This window comes from Pelodiscus sinensis, chromosome 4 (assembly GCF_049634645.1).
Source record: "Pelodiscus sinensis isolate JC-2024 chromosome 4, ASM4963464v1, whole genome shotgun sequence".
In the NCBI taxonomy this organism is placed as follows: domain Eukaryota; kingdom Metazoa; phylum Chordata; order Testudines; family Trionychidae; genus Pelodiscus; species Pelodiscus sinensis.
Window position 1 is genome coordinate 131,987,441 of NC_134714.1, and position 18,282 is coordinate 132,005,722.

General features: G+C 43.6%; 2 protein-coding genes across 2 annotated transcripts; both read right to left on the reverse strand.

Moving 5' to 3' along the window:
• Positions 1 to 8,444: 8,444 nt before the first annotated feature.
• Positions 8,445 to 9,383, reverse strand: LOC102458480 (olfactory receptor 8U9-like). The gene has a single exon (XM_014575529.2). It carries the CDS (start codon positions 9,381 to 9,383, stop codon positions 8,445 to 8,447), a length of 939 nt encoding a protein of 312 aa, XP_014431015.2.
• Positions 9,384 to 15,836: 6,453 nt separating this feature from the next.
• LOC102458232 (olfactory receptor 8U9-like) lies at positions 15,837 to 16,775 on the reverse strand. Its single transcript, XM_006111813.4, has one exon. It carries the CDS (start codon positions 16,773 to 16,775, stop codon positions 15,837 to 15,839), a length of 939 nt encoding a protein of 312 aa, XP_006111875.2.
• Positions 16,776 to 18,282: the final 1,507 nt, after the last annotated feature.

Below are 18,282 nucleotides of genomic sequence, written 5' to 3' on the forward strand. Positions count from 1 at the left end.
GTAGTTGGAATGAGAAGAGGCAATTACAGCTAGGACATACCAGGCATTGTTGTTTCAGACAATTCCTGCATTGTAAAAGAAATATGTTAATTTTTCATCAAGGAATGTGGAAAATTAAACGATAGTTGCAATAACATATAGTCATTTTTAAAATGTTGAATTTACAGTGTATGGAATTACATAGAAGCTCGGAAGTGAAGTATTGATCTACCTTTATTGTGAGCATCAACAAATATGGGAGCACCTTATCAAGTCTATGCAAAAACTATGTCCACACCATTCTGTCTCTTGGAAATATTAACTTGGCTCTTACTTGTTTTGCTATCCCTTAACTTACAAAAAAAGGCCATTGTGATGTTAATCCCCTTTCTCCTCCTTGTGCATGGACACAAACAATCTCTATAACAATCTCTATAATAATCTCTATAACAAGCAATGTGTGCTCTAGTGAATACCATACCGAAGCAGCAAATAGCATCATCGAGGAGGAAGGGAAATAAAGGAAGCTCAAAAACATGAGGAAAAAGGATCCACAAACATCTTTTTGCATAGACATTTTGTCTCCTGGTATCCAGCTGGTAATGTGTCTGAAAGTAGGAAGAGGACTATAAAAGGAAGCACTGGATATCCTGAGGCACCTCTCCCTCTCCCTACACAGACCACAGAAATGCCAAATTGTTGAAGTAGGGTGTGCAAAATGTCTATGATTCAACGGCAGCTATTACACACTTCACACTTGCAACTGCATTACAAATCCAACCCCACCGGAAGGGAAGACAGTGTTACAAAGATTCAAGAATTGCTGAGGAGTTTATTCATGGCTTTACTCAGAGCCCCCTTCACCTCCCTGTTCCTCAGGCTGTAGATGAGGGGGTTCAACATGGGGATCACCAGCGTGTAGAACACTGAGGCTATTTTGTCGGTGCCCGTGGAACTGCTGGAGGTGGGTCGGAAATAAATGGAAAGGATGGTGCCATGAAACATGGCCACTGCAGTCAAGTGAGAAGTGCAGGTGGAGAAAGTTTTGCGCCGGCCCTCGGCTGAGCTGATCTTCAGGATGGTGGAGATGATAAAGACATAGGAGAGGAGGATGGTCACAACGCTGCTCAATATAATGTAACAAGCGGATGCAAACATCACAATCTCAGTGCTGCTGGTGTCAGAGCAGGAGAGCGCCATCAGGGGGACCATGTCACAGTAGAAATGGTTGATGATGTTGGAGTGGCAGAATGTCAGCCGGAATACAAAATATGTGTTAATGACTGAATCTACCAATGCCACAGTGTAGCAAGCAGCCATTAACAGGTTACAACGCTGCCTGGTCATGATGACCGTATAAAGCAGTGGGTTACAGATGGCCACATAACGGTCATACGCCATCACAGCCAGCAAGAGGCTCTCAGTTTCCTGAAAAGTCATATCAAAAAACATTTGCAAAGCACAGGCAGTATAAGAAATGCTTTTCATCTTAGTTAAGAAACTTAGCAGCATTCTCGGGGAAATGACAAAGGAATAGCAGAAATCACAGAAAGACAAACTCTTGACGAAAAAGTACATTGGGGTGTGGAGTCGGGAGTCACTCATGATTAATAAGACCATCCCGCCATTTCCCACCATGGTGGAAAGAAAAATAAGTAGAAACAAAAAAAACAGGGGCAGCTGTAACTCTGAACGATCTGTCAGTCCTGTGAGAATGAACTCAGTCACCTCTGAGTGATTTCCCTCTTCCATCTCCTCTGTGCAGAGATCAGGCAACTACAGTGATCTGGGCAGGAGATGGCTAACACAACCTATCCCCTCCCTGTGATTTAAATAAGTGAAGAAATAGGATTCCAGGTTCATAATGGGTCTCAGTATGAGCACAGAGGAAGTCTTAGTCGTCAGAACCAGATATTCACAGCTGGTCAGGCCGGGTGTTCCATACAATGCACACACTGTACACATACAAGGACTCACTGTTCAATCATGCTCTTCACAGACAGACTCTCCTGTTCATTAATCCAAGCAGCAAACAGTGACGTGTGACTCTGCTGTGGGAGAATGAAGGTGAAAAGTGTCTCAGTGTGATGAGAATATTAGCTCAAGAAGGGGTGAGAGGAAACGAATATCAGTCTTTATTGTCTCTGTGGGCAAGGGGAGCTCTGTGGCTCAGCATGGCAGATTGGGGAAAAGGATACTCACAGTGCTAATTATGCATCTCAGCATCTGAAAATGGCATTTTCTCTTGTCGGTAGGAAAACCCAGTGAAAGAATTCCGTGACGATGTAATTGCCCCTGTAACCAACCAAAAAGGGTGTTTTATCCTGTAACTCATTTGGTAGGAGCTCAGGATGAGATTTTTAATGCTGACATTTGTCAGCTCCCTATGTGGTGATCACCTTGGTGTCTGTCTGGGTGCATAATTAAAAAGAGAAAGAAATGGCCTCTCTGGAGTGGATGGGAAGTTTTATACTGAGATCTGTGACCTGTGGGACACGCTTGCTGAAGCAAGTGGGAATACCAACTCTTAGAAGGTCATCACACCGAATTAATGTGCTCAGGGAACCAAGGACCCATTCAAAATAACTCAGGCCCTGGGGATTAATTTGTCCCATTCGTGCCTCAAGTGTTTTTCAATGAGTCAACCTGATCAACAAAAGAATGGTTTGTGTTGTGCAGAGGCCAAATGCTCTAGGCCAAAACCATAATATTTTTGGCACAAATGCCACTGGGGTCCCTCAGATACCACTATCCAACATTCTCTGCCATGGGCCAGGGTCCTATAATGGATTCCATCCCTATGAGGTAAGATGGTCTCTCTTGCTGATCTGCCTTGTAAGATGAGACAAGTTTGATATTTCCATTGACAGCTCATAATTTGCATAGGAAAGATAAATCACACAAATGGTGTGAACCTGAGCACGTTTTCAACCATGAGCAGGGGAACAGGGCAAGAGACATGGTGGATTTAACACCACTTAGCTCTTGAAGTCAAGACTGGCTGCACTTCTAACTGAGAGGATCCAGATGTAATTGGTACATGAGGTTTCATGTCATGTGGTCTGTCATCATCATGAGGGTTAGGCAACAGCCTGGGGACTAAGAGGTTAACTATGTCCCCTACATAACTACGTAGATTCAGCCAACAGGAATGCAGGTCAGAATTTCAAACTGGGACAAAGGAATTTTGGGGTTTTTTCCTCCTTTGGCCTGGGCAGTTCTCTCCAGCTATTGAGGGGGACAGACACTATGTCTGTCTCCAAGAAAAGACTCTTTCTTTACTATCTGTAAGTAGGGTAACGTATTTTTCAGTGTGTCTTCAGATAGGGAAAAATTCTCAGTTCCCCTGAATAGTTAAAAATTCACCACTCCCTTACCTATCTATTTTAGGGGACTCTGTCAAAGTGCTTAGTCAGGAAGAACGGCAGCCATTTTAATGCAAATTAAGCACAGAATATTTAAATCTCCGCTTCAATTGCAATATCGACTTATCTAAAAAATCTTTGGACTGAGTTTAAAAGATTCAAGAAATCCTTAGGAGTTATTAATGGCTTTCCTTAAGGCGCCCTTCACTTCTGTGTTCCTCAAGCTGTAGATGAGGAGGTTTAACATGGGGATCACTAGCATGTAGAACATTGAGGCTATTTTGTCAGTGTCCATGGAATAGCCAGAGGCGGGACGTAAATACGTAAAGAGAAGTGTGCCAAGAAACATGGCCACAGCGCACAAGTGGGAAGTGCAGGTGGAGAATGCTTTCTGCCAACCTTCGGCAACAGATCCTCAGGATGGTGGCGATTATATAGATATAAGACAGGAGGACGGTCACAACACTGCTCACCATAATGAAGCATGCAAAGGAAAACATCACAATCTCATTGATGCATATGTCAGAGCAGGAGAGAGCTAGAAGTGAGGGGATATCACAGAAGAAATGCCTGATGATATTTGAGTGACAGAACGACAGCTGAAATGTCAGACACGTGTGTACCATTGCATCCACCAACCCCACAGCACACACCCCAGCCACTAGCTGGTTACAAAGTTGCCTGGACACGGTGAACATATAGAGCAGTGGGTTACAGATTGCCACGTAATGGACATCTGCCATCATAGCCAGCAAGAGACACTCAATTTCTTGAAAAAAGAAACATAAAGACATTTCCACTGCACAGGCAGTGCGAGAAATGCTTTTCGTCTTCGCTATGAAATTCTGCAGCCTCTTGGGGGCAATTGTGAAGGAATAGCAGAGATCAGAGAAAGACATTCTGGAGGAAAAAAGACATGGGTGTGGAGTCGTGGGTCGGTCATAATTAACAAGATCATTCCCCCGTTCCCCACGAGAGTGACAACATACATCAGTAGGAACAACACAAACAGGGGGACCTGCAGCTCCTGATGATCTCTCAGTCCCGAGAGAATGAACTGAGTCACCACCGAGTGATTTCCCTCTTCCATGTCCTCTGAGTGGAGATCAGGCAGCTACACTGATGTGGGCAGGTGGATGGGTCTGTAAACCTTTCCCTCCTCTGTACCAAAGTAAGTGATGAAATATGGGTACCCGTATGACCTGAAAGAACAGCTTGTCCACAGAGCCAGATGTTCACAGCTGGTCATTCCAGTTGTTCCATACAATACGCACACTCTGCAAATACAAGGATATGCAGATTAATCATACCATACACACGAACCCTCCTGTTCACTAATCTGAGCAGCAAACAGTAAGTTGTGCCTCCGCTGTAGGAGAATCAGGGTGAAACCATCTGAGTGGGATGAGATTATTCCTTAGCTCAAGAAGGGCTGAGATTAATGCGTGTAAATTTCTCTGCCCTTTCTAGGCAAGAGGAGCTCTATGGCTCGGCATGTCAGTTTGCTTGTGTGTTGTGCTCATGACTCTTTTTGGCACCTAAAAATGGTACATTCTTTAGTCCACAGGAAAGCCCAGGGAAAGTGCTTCCTTAAGTGACTTTGTAATTGCCCGTTTTTCCAAATGCTGGGGTTTCTCCTTTAGTTTGAGGGGTTGGATCTGGGCTCAGGTTTCTAGTGCTGGGGATCTTCAATTCAATAGCTGCCGATCACCCAGGTTTCTCTATGGGTGTGTGTCTGTGATGTAGGACAACAGCAAGTACCTGCTGAGAAGAGACAAATGTGGTGGTGTTTCCCCTTTGACAGAAACTGCCAGTTTGGCACAGTCAGGATGTTTTATACTGAGATCTGCGATCTATGGAACGTTATTCCTGAAGCAATTGCATTTCTGAGGGCATAGCCTGTGGCAGGGCTTGATTTCTTTGTGTGAAGTCTTTGTGTTTTATTTTTTTCTTTTGAAGTCTTTTAAAAATGCACCTTCCAATGCATCATCTGAAAATTCATAATTGGTTTATTAGCATCACCCTGATAAATCATGAGTGGCAATCCAGTATGTGAGGTTGGAAGAGGACAGTACGCTATTATTAATTAACATTATCAACAGATGTTGGCAAACAGGCGTGTCTGGAACCAAGCAATGTGTGCTGTGGTGAATACCATATCGAAGCAGCCAATAGCATCATCGAGGAAGAAGGGAAATAATGGAAGCTGAAAATATGAGGAAAAAGGAGACACAAACATCTTTTCACATAGACATTTTGTCTCCTGTTAATCAACTGGTAATGTGTCTGAATGGGGGGACAGGACTATAAACAAAAGATCTGGATATCCCAAGGCCCCGCTCCATCTTTCTATACTGCCTCTGAAAGGACAGAGAAACAGCAGTCACTATACCACCACAAATGCACTGAGAAATGAGAGTGGAGTCACAGGATCATAGAATCCCAGGGCTGGAAGAGCCTCGTGTGTCATTGGGTACATCTAAACTACATGCCTCTGTCGGCAGAGGCATGTAGATTTGTTTTTTTGGCAAAGGCAAATGAAGCCGCGATTTAAATGATCGCTGATTCATTTACATTTACATGGCTGCCGCGCTGAGCCGACAAACAGCTGATCAGCTGTTTGTTGGCTCGCGCGCTAGTCTGGACGTTCCCCCTGTCGACATCAAAGCCCTTTGTCGGCAGCCCCGGTAAACCTCATTCCACGAGGAATAACGGGGCTGCCGACAAAGGGCTTTCATGTCGGCAGGGGAACATCCAGACTAGCGCGCTGAGCGGACAAACAGCTGATCAGCTGTTTGTCGACTCAGCGCGGCAGCCATGTAAATGTAAATGAAGCCGCGATCATTTAAATCGCGGCTTCATTTTCCTTTGCCTATGTGTCTAATCTACATGCCTCTGCCGACAGAGGCATGTAGTCTAGACACAGCCATTGAGTCCAGCCCTCTGCCCAAAGTAGGACCAGGTCAATCAATCCAGCCAGGGCTTTGTCAAGCCAGGACATAAAAACCTCTAGGGATGGAAATTCCACCCCCTTCCTAGTGCTTTCTCACCTTCATAGAGAAATAATTTTTCCTAATATCCTACCTAGACTTCCTCCACTGTAAGTTGAGACCATTGCCCCTTGTTTTGCCATCTTCCAATACTGAGAACAGCCTCTCCCCATCTTCTTTGGAACCTCCCTCCAGAAAGTTGAAGGCTGCTCTGTCACACAGACAGAGGAAGAAATGGCTTTCTTCCCTCCTAACATATCTTCTAGCACTTTGGAGGAGGACACTTGGGCTATGAAAATAACTCACAGCTAAGGTTCAGGGCTCTACCTCTAGGAGATTCAGGTAAAGGGGTATCACATGCTGCCTTTCAATAGAACAACAGAAAGCACCTACCTGTAGGTCACAGGACTAGCTATGCCCCATAGAATGTGCATCCGATACTGCCCAGCACCCTCCTGGACAATACTAGTGCTTGTAACATCTATCTATTTATTGACAGAAAATGACAGGTGCAAATCCTGCTCCCAGGTAGAGGTTCCTCAATTTTCTGATACCAAAATACTCTGGCTGTGTCTAGACTGGCAAGTTTGGAAAAACTTGCCAGCTGTCTACACTGGCCGCTTGAATTTCCGCAAGAACACTGACGATCTCACGTAAGAAATCAGTGCTTCTTGCGGAAATACTATGCTGCTCCCATTTGGGCAAAAGTCCTTTTGTGCAAAAGCTTTTGTGCAAAAGGGCTCAGTTTTGTTTTGCGCAAAAAAGCTCCGATCACGAAAATGGCGATCGGGGCTTTTTTGCGCAAAAGGGCGTCTAGATTGGCACGGACGCTTTTCCGCAAAAAGTGCTTTTGCGGAAGTGTCCGTGCCAATCTAGACACTCATTTCCGCAAATGCTTTTAACGGAAAACTTTTCCATTAAAAGCATTTGTGGAAAATCATGCCAGTCTAGACGTAGCCAGTGGCTTCAGTAAAACAATTCAACACATTTATTGACTACAGAAAGAAATATTTTCAGTGATTACCAATAATGAGACATAAAGATCCGAATTTTTTACAAAAAATAAAAGGTAAAATGTCAGTAACACCTCACTTAAGAGCCTAAATGAATTCAAAGCAAACATTTGTCTCTCCACCTGATTTTCCAGCTGTATAGGCTAGTGCCTTTTTGTCAGAATCCTCCTCTCTTCCTGTGCTCCTCTGTTTCCTTCTCAGGGTGATGATGCCATGAGCAGGGAAAAAAGGAAGAGGAGGAGCTTTGGAGTACTAGCCTTCTCCACTCATTGGCAGGAATGAAAAAATGGATATTCAATTGTTGTTGTCCGTATGTGCCCTGAATTAGTAAATGCTTTGAAAAATGCTGTTTCCAAGTAGTTCGAAGAAGAGGCAATTACAGGTAGGACATACCAGAAGTATTTTGTTGTTGTTGTTGTTGTTGTTTCAGACAATTCCTGCATTCTAAAAGGAATAGGTTAATTTTTCATCAAGGAATGTGGAAAATAAAACTATAGTTGCAATAACATATAGTCAGCTTTAAAATGTTATATTTAAAATGCATGGAATTACATGGAAGCTCAGGAGTGAAGTATTGATCTACCTTTACTGTGAGCATCAACAAATATGGGAGCACCTTATCAATTCATTAATGTTGCCTACAGAAGCTCAGATCACCCAGTCTAGGAGTTCTGAGGGTCCAATCCCTTAGTCCTATGTTCCAAGATATAGAAAGGGCCTTGAAATCGGTGGCTCCAGAAGCCATTTTTCAGATTTTCAGCATTAGGGAAGACTGACAGAAGTGGGTTCATTTAATAGTGTCTTTGCAATAAGTGTGTCTACACCGTGCTGTCTCTTGGAAATGTTACCCTGGCTCTTACTTCTTTTGCTCTCCCTTAACTTACAATACAGGCCATTGTGATGCTAATCCCCTTTCTCCTCGTTGTGCATGGACACAAACAATCTCTATAACTCCTGAACAGAGCACAGGAAGAGCTAAACTGTTGCAGGAGGGTGTGCAAAATGCCTTTGATTCAACATCAGAAATGACACACTACACACTTGCAACTGCATTACAAATCCAACCCCACCGGAAGGGAAGACAGTGTTAAAAAGATTCAAGAATTGCTGAGGAGTTTGTTCATGGCTTTCCTCAGAGCCCCCTTCACCTCCCTGTTCCTCAGGCTGTAGATGAGGGGGTTCAACATGGGGATCACCAGCGTGTAGAACACTGAGGCTATTTTGTCGGTGCCCGTGGAATTGCTGGAGGTGGGTCGGAAATAAATGGAAAGGAGGGTGCCATGGAACATGGCCACTGCAGTCAAGTGAGAAGTGCAGGTGGAGAAGGCTTTGTGCCGGCCCTCAGTAGAGCGGATCTTCAGGATGGTGGAGATGATAAAGATGTAGGAGAGGAGGATGGTCACAACACTGGTCACTATAATGTAGCAAGTGGACGCAAACATCACAATCTCAGCGCTGCTGGTGTCAGAGCAGGAGAGCGCCATCAGGGGGACCATGTCACAGTAGAAATGGTTGATGATGTTGGAGTGGCAGAATGTCAGCCGGAATACAAAATATGTGTTAATGACTGAATCTACCGATGCCACAGCATAGCAGGCTGCCATCAGCAGGTTACAACGCTGCCTGGTCATGATGACCGTATAAAGCAGTGGGTTACAGATGGCCACATAACGGTCATACGCCATCACAGCCAGCAAGAGGCTCTCAGTTTCCTGAAGAGTCATATCGAAAAACATTTGCAAAGCACAGGCAGTGTAAGAAATGCTTTTCATCTTGGCTAAGAAACTTAGCAGCATCCTCGGGGAAATGACAAAGGAATAGCAGAAATCACAGAAAGACAAACTCTGGACGAAAAAGTACATGGGGGTGTGGAGTCGGGAGTCACTCATGATTAATAAGACCATCCCACCATTTCCCACCATGGTGAGAACAAAAATGAGTAGAAACAAAAAAAACTGGGGGAGCTGCAGGTCCGGACGATCTGTCAGTCCTGTGAGAATGAACTCAGTCACCTCCGAGTGATTTCCCTCTTCCATCTCCTCTGTGCAGAGATCAGGCAGCTACAGTGATCTGGGCAGGAGATGGCTAACACAACCTATCCCCTCCATGTGATTTAAATAAGTGAAGAAAAAGGAGTCCAGGTTCATAATGGGTCTCAGTATGAGCACAGAGGAAGTCTTAGTCGTCAGAACCAGATATTCACAGCTGGTCAGGCCGGGTGTTCCATACAATGCACACACTGTACACATACAAGGACACACAGGTCAATCATGCTATCCATACACAGACTCTCCTGTTCATTAATGTAAGCAGCAAACAGTGATGTGTGCTTCTGCTGTGGGAGAATCAATTTGAAAACTGGCTCAGCATGCTGAAATTATTCCTTAGCTGAAGAAAGGGTGAGAAGAAATGAATATCAGTCTTTATAGTCTCCTTGGGCAAGGGGAGCTCTGTGGCTCGGCGTCTCAGATGGGGAAAAAGGACACTCATGGTGCTAATTGTGAGTCTCGGCATCTGAAAATGGCATTTTCTCGAGTCGATAGGATAACCCAAGGATAGAACTGGCGTCAGTGGTGATGATATAACTGTCCCTTTATCCCACCAAAAAGGCTTTTTATCCTTTAGATCATTTGGTAGGCGCTCAGGCTGAGATTTTTAATGCTGACGTTTTTGAGCTCCCTATGTACTGATCACAGTGGTGTCTGTATGGACATGTAATTAAAAATAGAAAGAAACAGCCTCTCTGGAGTGGATGGGAAGTTTTATACTGAGATCTGTGACCTGTGGGACAAGCTTGCTGAAGCAAATGGGAATACCAACTCTTAGAAGGTCATCACACCTAATTAATGTGCTCAGGGAACCAGGGACCCATTCCGAATAACTCAGGCCCTGGTGATTAATTTGTCCCACTCGTGCCTCCTGTTTTATTCAATGAGTCAACCTGATCAATAAAGGGAGGGTTTTTTTATGTTGTGCAGAGGCCAAGTGCTCTAGGCCAAAGCCATAATATTTTGAGCAGAAATGCCACTGGGATCCCTCAGATACCACTTTCCAACATTCTCTGCCATGGGCCAGGGTCCTATAATGGATTCCATCCCTATGAGGCAAGATGGTCTCTTTTGCTGATCTGCCTTGTAAGATGAGACAAGTTGGGTATTTCCATTGACAGCTCATAATTTGCATAGGAAAGATAATTCCATGAAAGAGAGAACAATTCAATTTCTCTGTCCCTCAATGGTGGGATCTCTCCAGTACAGGATCTTTCATAACCAGGGATTTCATCAGCTGGTTCTAACGCCACCAAGTCCTGTGGTTTGCAATAGCAAGTCTCTTCCTACCAGTCCCAAGACTTGGCATAACACAGGCACTTCCCATCAGACCAGGTCCCCTGTCTGTGTACATGGATGGCTCTCCATTTGGAGTCATTGGCCAGATCCCAAACTGGTGTAAATCAGGACAGCTCCATTGAAGCCAAAGAGCCCGATCCTCAAAAGGTGTGAACCTGAGCACAGTTTTCAACCACGAGCTGGAGAACAGGCCAAGAGACATAGTGGATTTAATACCACTTAACCCTTTAGTCCCCAGGCTGCTGCCTAACCCTAATGATCATGACAGACCACATGGCATGGAACCTCATGGACCAGTTACAGCTGGATTCTCTCATTTAGAAGTGCAGCCAGTCTTGACTTCAAGGTCTAACTATGTCCCTTACCTAACTACATAGATTCAGCCAATAGGAGTGCAGGTAGGAATTTCAAACTGGGACAAAGGAATTTTGGGAGTTTTCCCTCCTTTGGCCTGGGCAGTTTTCTCCAGCTACTGAGGGGGAGAAACACTATGTTTGCCTCCAAGAAAAGACTCTTTCTTTACTATCTGTAAGTAGGGTAACGTTTAGTTTTTATTGTTTTATGGTTTGAGAAATGGGATCTGATGTCTGTACATTTAAAAATGGGTTTTCCTCTCCTCTGTAAATAGGCCCATGGTGGGGTCCCCCCCATGAGTATATTACTTTGTGACTTTTTCATCTAGTCATTAATCTTGCAACAGGACTATTGTGTGCATAATAAAAGTTCTTTCTCTTTTCTTTTTATTAACCTGGCATTGGTTAAATTTTGTGTCCTGGTTTTTACGATAAGGGGTGAAATTTCCCAAGTGATCTCTCCCCTGATTTTCTCATCCATACTTGGGTGGTGGCATCAGATTTTTCCCCCAAAATCTAGGTTTTTAAGATTTTTGGGGGAAGTTTTATACCAAAGCCTGGAAAGATAAGGTTTTGGAATCCTTTTGCAGGCTCCCACTTCTGCATTTATCATGTCAGAGTGAGGATGGAGCCTTTACATGGTCTCAGAAGGTCACACCAGAAATGACAGATCCAGGGAAAATCTGCCTCAGTGACATGAATCCAACCTACTAACCCGGGTGGTTTTACATGACAGAACTTTATTAGCACCGATGGCTCAGATCCCTGGCTGGTGCCAATCAGCTCAGCACCACTGAACACTTGGCTAATTAAAGAAAATTGCAGGACCATGGATAGCTCAGTGCGGACAGGCCCAAGGGAGTGAGCACCTGCTCCTGGCTGGCTGCTGGACTTGAGCCTCCATATGCCCTGGGGTTAAGGTGAAGCATTAGCGCATGATGGGTCTGCAGGGCATATAGTTCAATGGCTGAAGTGTTTTTGCCTTGTATTCTGGAGGCTGTAGCCTGTAGAGGGGCTTCATTTCCCTTTGTGAGCTCTTTGTGGCTTAGTGTTTCTTTTTGTGTCTTTTTAAAGTATTGCTTGTAACGTGCACAGATGGTTACCATGTGTAAATGATTTCCTGCCCATCCTGGTTGCTGGTGGTTGCAGGCTTTAATTTAAGAAGCAGCAAATGGATTTAAGGTGAAAGTGTCTGTTATGGGGAGAGAGGACTCATGGTTGAGGTGCCTGTAGAATATGGAATACGCTGATGGCAGTGTACATCATTTTCAGTGTGTCTTCAGATAGGGAAACCTCTCAGTTCCGCTGAAAAGTTAAAAATTCAGGACTGGAGTCTCTGAGTGATGTCATCAGCTCATTTGTGAGACCTACATGATGAATCTGAAGAATGTTGAATGACTGTATAAAATGAAGGGTGGATTCACCACTCCCTTACCTATCGATTTTATACCACTGTTCCTCTTCTGCTTCTTAAAGTTTGCACATTTGCTTTCTCTGAGCCTCAGCTCTTCTGAAAAATGGAAATCACACTGCTCTGCCCTAACATGGAATAAGTGGCAATAAATACAATAAAGATCTTGAGTGGCTCAGAGGCACTGCATTGAAGAGGGCCATATAAGGAGCAACAAATATTTATGAACCCTGTTGTAAGGCAGGCAAGTCTGGTTATTACCAGTAAAAGATGGGCAAAGGGAGGCAGATAGAATTTAAGATCCACATTTTTATATCCGTCCAGGTGTACCATGAACTAGAAACTGCTTTTGAAACCACTGCTGCTTCTGAACAGTTGAAATGAGGAGAGGCAATGGCCCATTGTACAAACCCTACAATTTTTTTTAATTTCAAACAATTCCTGCATTCTAAAAGATATATAGTACTTTATTTTCTTAATTTTCCACATTTATTAATTAGAGTTGCAAAGGCATGGCCATTTCCAAAATTTTTATGCATAGTAAATGGATTATATGGAAACTCAGGAGTGAAATAAGCATCTAACTTTACTATGAGCTTTAGCATATGGGAGCACCTTATCAATTCAATAATGTTGTCTATAGAAGCCAAGATCATCCAGACTGGGAGTTCTGAGTGTCTACTGCCTTAGCCCTTTAGATCTAAGATATAGAAAGGGCTTTGAAATCAATTATTTTAATTGTGAACATGAGGTACAATGACCATGATGCAGAAGACCCTAAAATGTGGTGAATTTCTTCTGCAATAATAATGTATAGTTAAAAGCGATGCAATTTTAGTTGACCTGAAATGATTCATACACGTATTACAAGTCCTATAATAGCTTTGTCCCGAAACCACAGTGTGTGTATGCAGAAGAGAGGGGAATATTTAAAGCAGCCAAATGTAGTTCTTGGTGGTGGGAGTGTCGTCTCACTTTAATTTTTGTTGCCCAATATGAGGAGGTTTACTTCTGAGGTGGGTGATCAAGATTCACTTCCTGCTTCAAAGATGTGTGATTGGGTTTCCTGTTTTCTAAGTCACGGAGCAATCTGCTATTCTGCTCTGAGACATTCTCAATCTCTCCTTCCAAAGCTCTTCTACCTAATTAAACAGCCATTGGAATAAAGACATAAAGTTGATTGTCTCACTCTATATATGGGTTCCCCTAGTAACCAGTCTACAGAATCTTTTTTTTTTTACGTTGTGATTCTTTCCATGTTTTATACTCAATGCAAGAGTTCTAACAGGGAAGGCTGGGGACAGAGCTACACCACTGATGAAATCGACACTACTATGATAAATTAAGCAATATTTATTTAGCCAGCATGTTGAAGACGGGCTTGGTGAATGGGAGAGCACTCGTCCATCAATGGCTGTACTTCCCCTCGAAGTCTGTGTTCCATCACAGATTCTTATCGAGGCTGGTCTATGCTGATGCTATCAGGTGATTGAATTTGTACTAGTTCTGTTATGGAACCCTTCCATTAACACAACATAGGTTAGACTCTCTTGTAAGTCAAACTAAGTTGTATCTACATGAAGTCATGTAACGTAGATAGACTTGCAGCATTAGCATTGACGGTGGCTGAGGAAGATCCAGGACAGAATAAAGGGAACTGTCTAGATATGTCGCACAGTGAGGCATCTGTTCTGAGTCTTGTTCTGTTTAATATCGTCATCAGTGCTTAAGATACTGGCATAGCGAGTCCTCTGATAAAGGTTGTAGATAACACCCAGTTGGGAGAAATTGCCAGTGTCTTGAAGAGGAGATGAGAATTCAAAATGGTCTTGCAAAGTGTCAAAATGACTCTAGGTAAATAGGTTGAAGTTTAATAAGGACCAAAGCAAAGTACTCTCTTTGGAAGGAACAATCACTCTCATACACACAAAATTAGTGTCCAGGAAAGAGTACTGAAAAAAGGGATCTAGTGGTCATAGTGGCCAAAGTTTAGGAGTTAACAGTAAGAAAATGATGCAAAACCTCACATTATTCTGGGATGTATTAGCAGGAGTACAAAAACCTATGCTTTCGCTCTACTCCATGCTGAATAGGACTGAACTGCAGTATTTTGTGCAGTTCTGGGAAAGCTGTGGAAAAAATTGAAAAAGTTCAACAAAGGGTAACAAAAATGATTAATGGTCTATGAACCATGACCTATGAGAAAAGACTGAAAGTACTGAGGTCTTTTAGTCTGGAGAAGAGATGGCTGAGAGGGCATATGAGAATAGATAAAAAAAAGAAGAGGGAAAAAACATTAAGTTCCTTAACCTTCCTTACTACTTTTAAGCCCATTGCTTCTTCTCCTGTCATCAGAGGTTAAGTCGGCTTTAGAAAAAAATTCAACATTCACACAATAGCTAAGCACTGGAATAAATAGCTGAAGGATGTTGTGGAATCTCCATCATGAGAGATTTGTAACAGCAGGTGAGAAGAACACGTGTTGGGGGAGGTATAGTTAGTGCTTGGTACCTGTGAATCTAGGAGAGAGCAAGAACTCATAGCGAACCTCCTAATGTGGCATAATTATCTGGTGTTTGTATGACTGAATTTTCTTTTTAACTGATATTATTGAGAATACGCACCGCTTCCATGTGTTTATCTATTTGGTTCAGTGCAGACTGTCCGGGTATGTCTACACTACCCCGCTAGTTCAAACTAGGAGGGTAATGTAGGCATACCGCACTTGCAAATGAAGCCCGGGATTTGAATTTCCCGGGCTTCATTTGCATAAGCGGGGAGCCACCATTTTTAAAACCCCGCTGGTTCGAACCCCGTGCAGCGCGGCTACACGGGGCTCGAACTAGGTAGAACAAGGTGTACCGGTAGTTCGGAATAGGAATCCTAGTTCGAATTACCTAGTTCGAGCCCCGTGTAGCCGCGCTGCACAGAGTTCGAACCAGCGGGGTTTTAAAAATGGCGGCTCCCCGCTTATGCAAATGAAGCCCGGGAAATTCAAATCCCGGGCTTCATTTGCAAGTGCGGTATGCCTACATTACCCTCCTAGTTCGAACTAGGGGGGTAGTGTAGACATACCCTCACAGAGTAGGCATCCACATCGTGCTCTCTCTTGGGAATGTTACCCTTGCTCTTACTTGTTTTGCTGTGCCCTTAACTCCCAATAAAGCTCATTGCGATGGAAAACACCTTTCTTCTCCTTGTGCATGGACACAAACAAAATGCCAACCACCCCAAAGAGCACATAAAGAACCGCAGACCTATAAGGAGGGATTGAAAACTACTTTTGGTTCAGTTCTAAAAATCACACACTTCCCTCTTGCACCTACATCGTAAAACCAACCCCAGTACTAAGAAATCTTTGGACTGAGTTTAAAAGATTCAAGAAATCCTTAGGAGTTTCTTTATGGCTTTCCTCAGGGCGCCCTTCACTTCCGTGTTCCTCAGGCTGTAGATGAGGGGGTTCAACATGGGGATCACCAGTGTGTAGAACACTGAAGCTATTTTGTCAGTGTCAATGGAATAGCTGGAGGTTGGACGTAAATACATAAAGAGAAGAGTGCCATGAAACATGGCCACGGCGCACAAGTGGGAAGTGCAGGTGGAGAAGGCTTTCTGCCGACCTTTGGCAGAGTGGATCCTCAGGATGGTGGAAATTATATAGAAATAAGACAGAAGGACGGTCACAACACTGCTCACCATAATGAAGCATGCAAAGGAAAACATCACAATCTCATTGATGCGTATGTCAGAGCAGGAGAGCGCCAGTAGTGGAGGGATATCACAGAAAAAATGACTGATGATATTTGAGTGACAGAACGACAGCCGAAATGTCAGACATGTGTGTACCATTGCATCCACCAACCCCACAGCACATACCCCAGCCACTAGCTGGTTACAAAGTTGCCTGGACATGGTGACTGTATAGATCAGTGGGTTACATATGGCCACATAACGGTCATAGGCCATCACAGCCAGCAAGAGACACTCAACATCTTGAAAAAAGAAACATAAATACATTTGCACTGCACAGGCAGTGCGAGAAATGCTTTTTGACTTCACTAAGAAATTCTGCAGCATCTTGGGGCCAATTGTCGAGGAATACCAGAGATCAGAGAAAGACAAATTCCTGAGGAAAAAGTACATGGGGGTGTGGAGTCGGGATTCAGTCATAATTAACAAGATCATCCCCCCGTTCCCGACTAGAGTGACAACATAAATAAGCAGGAACAACACAAACAGAGGGACCTGCAGCTCCAGACGATCTGTCAGTCCTGAAAGAATGAACTCAGTCACCTCTGAGTGATTTCCTTCTCCCATCTCCTGTGAGCCGAGATCAAGCAGCTATAAGGATGTGGGCAGGTGGATGGCTCGGTAAACCTTTCCCTCCTCTGTACTGAAGTAAGTGATGAAATAGGGGTACCAGTATGACCTGAAAGAAGGGCTTGTCCATAGAGCCAGATGTTCACAGCTGGTCATTCCAGTTGTTCCATACAATGTGCACACTGTACATATACTAGGACACACAGTTAACCATACCACACACATGAACACTCCTGTTCACTAATCTGAGCAGCAATCAGTGAGTTGTGCCTCTGCTGTAGGAGAATCAGGGTGAAACCATCTGAGTTGGACGAGATTATTGCTTAGCTCAAGAAGGGGTAAGATTAATGTGTGTCAATCTCTCTGCTCTCTTTAGGCAAAGGGATCTCTGTGGCTTGGCATCTTGGTTTGGGGTGCAGCTTGTGTGTTGTGCTCCTGACAATTTTTGGCACTTAAAATTGGCACGTTCTTTAGTCTATAGGAAAGCCCAGAGAAACTGCTTCCTTCAGTGAGTTTTTAATTGCCTCAGAGGTTTTCCTTTAGTTTGAGAGGTTGGATCTGAGCTCAGGTATTTAGCGCTAGGGAACTTCAATTCAATGCCTGCTGATCATCCTGGTGTCTCTACAGGTGTGTGGCTGTGATGCAGGAAAACAGCACGTACCTGTTGAGAAGAGACAGACGTGGTGGTATTTGACCCATCAACAGAATTGCCAGCTGGGAGCATTCAAGAAGTTTTATACTGAGATCTGTGATCTACGGAACATTGTTTCTGAAGTACCTGTGCCTCAGAGAGACCCAATACCTCATTAATGAGCTCAGGGAATCAAACCCACCACTGGGGTAACTCATGCCCTGGGGATTAATTTGGCCCAGTCTTTCCTCCTGTGTTATTAAATGGTGCTATTTGTGTCAAAGTTATTGAGTACACGAAGGGTGCTAAGTAAGTCTGAACAAAAATTGAAAATGTGTTTTGTTGTTTGTGGACGCCTAACTTTGTTGTGCAGCTCAGAAATACCAAAGGGTATTTCATGCAAATTGTGTGTGTTTGTCTCAGTTTCCCTGGGCACTGCAGCACTGAGTCACTGCAGAGAAGCACAGGACAGTAAACATCACATACAGTACAACAAAGCAAACGGTGAATGCAAAACCAGAGTGAACACAGTGGCTACAAGAGTAGACAAAATCCCCACTATGTCACAGTTCTTGTATTGTCCAGCACTCTCCTGGACAGCACCAGCTTGTGTAAAGTCTGTCATGTTATTGACAGAAAATGACAGGTGAAAATCCTGTACTCAAGTAGAGGTTCCTAAATATTTTGATAGTGAAACACAGTGGTGTTGTTTAAATAATTCAACCCATTGATTGACTGCAGAAAGATTTTCAGTGATGACCAATAATGTGACATAAAGATCAGAATTGGTTACAAAGAATTAAAAGTCAAAATGTCAGTAACACTTCACTTAAAAGCCTAATGAAGTCAAAGCAAAGATTTCTCTCCCCACCT

What these genes read in the sequence shown, in the direction of transcription:
- LOC102458232 (XM_006111813.4), bottom strand. Translation starts at nt 16,775, where the DNA reads ATGGGAGAAGGAAATCACTCAGAGGTGACTGAGTTCATTCTTTCAGGA.
- LOC102458480 (XM_014575529.2), bottom strand. Translation starts at nt 9,383, where the DNA reads ATGGAAGAGGGAAATCACTCGGAGGTGACTGAGTTCATTCTCACAGGA.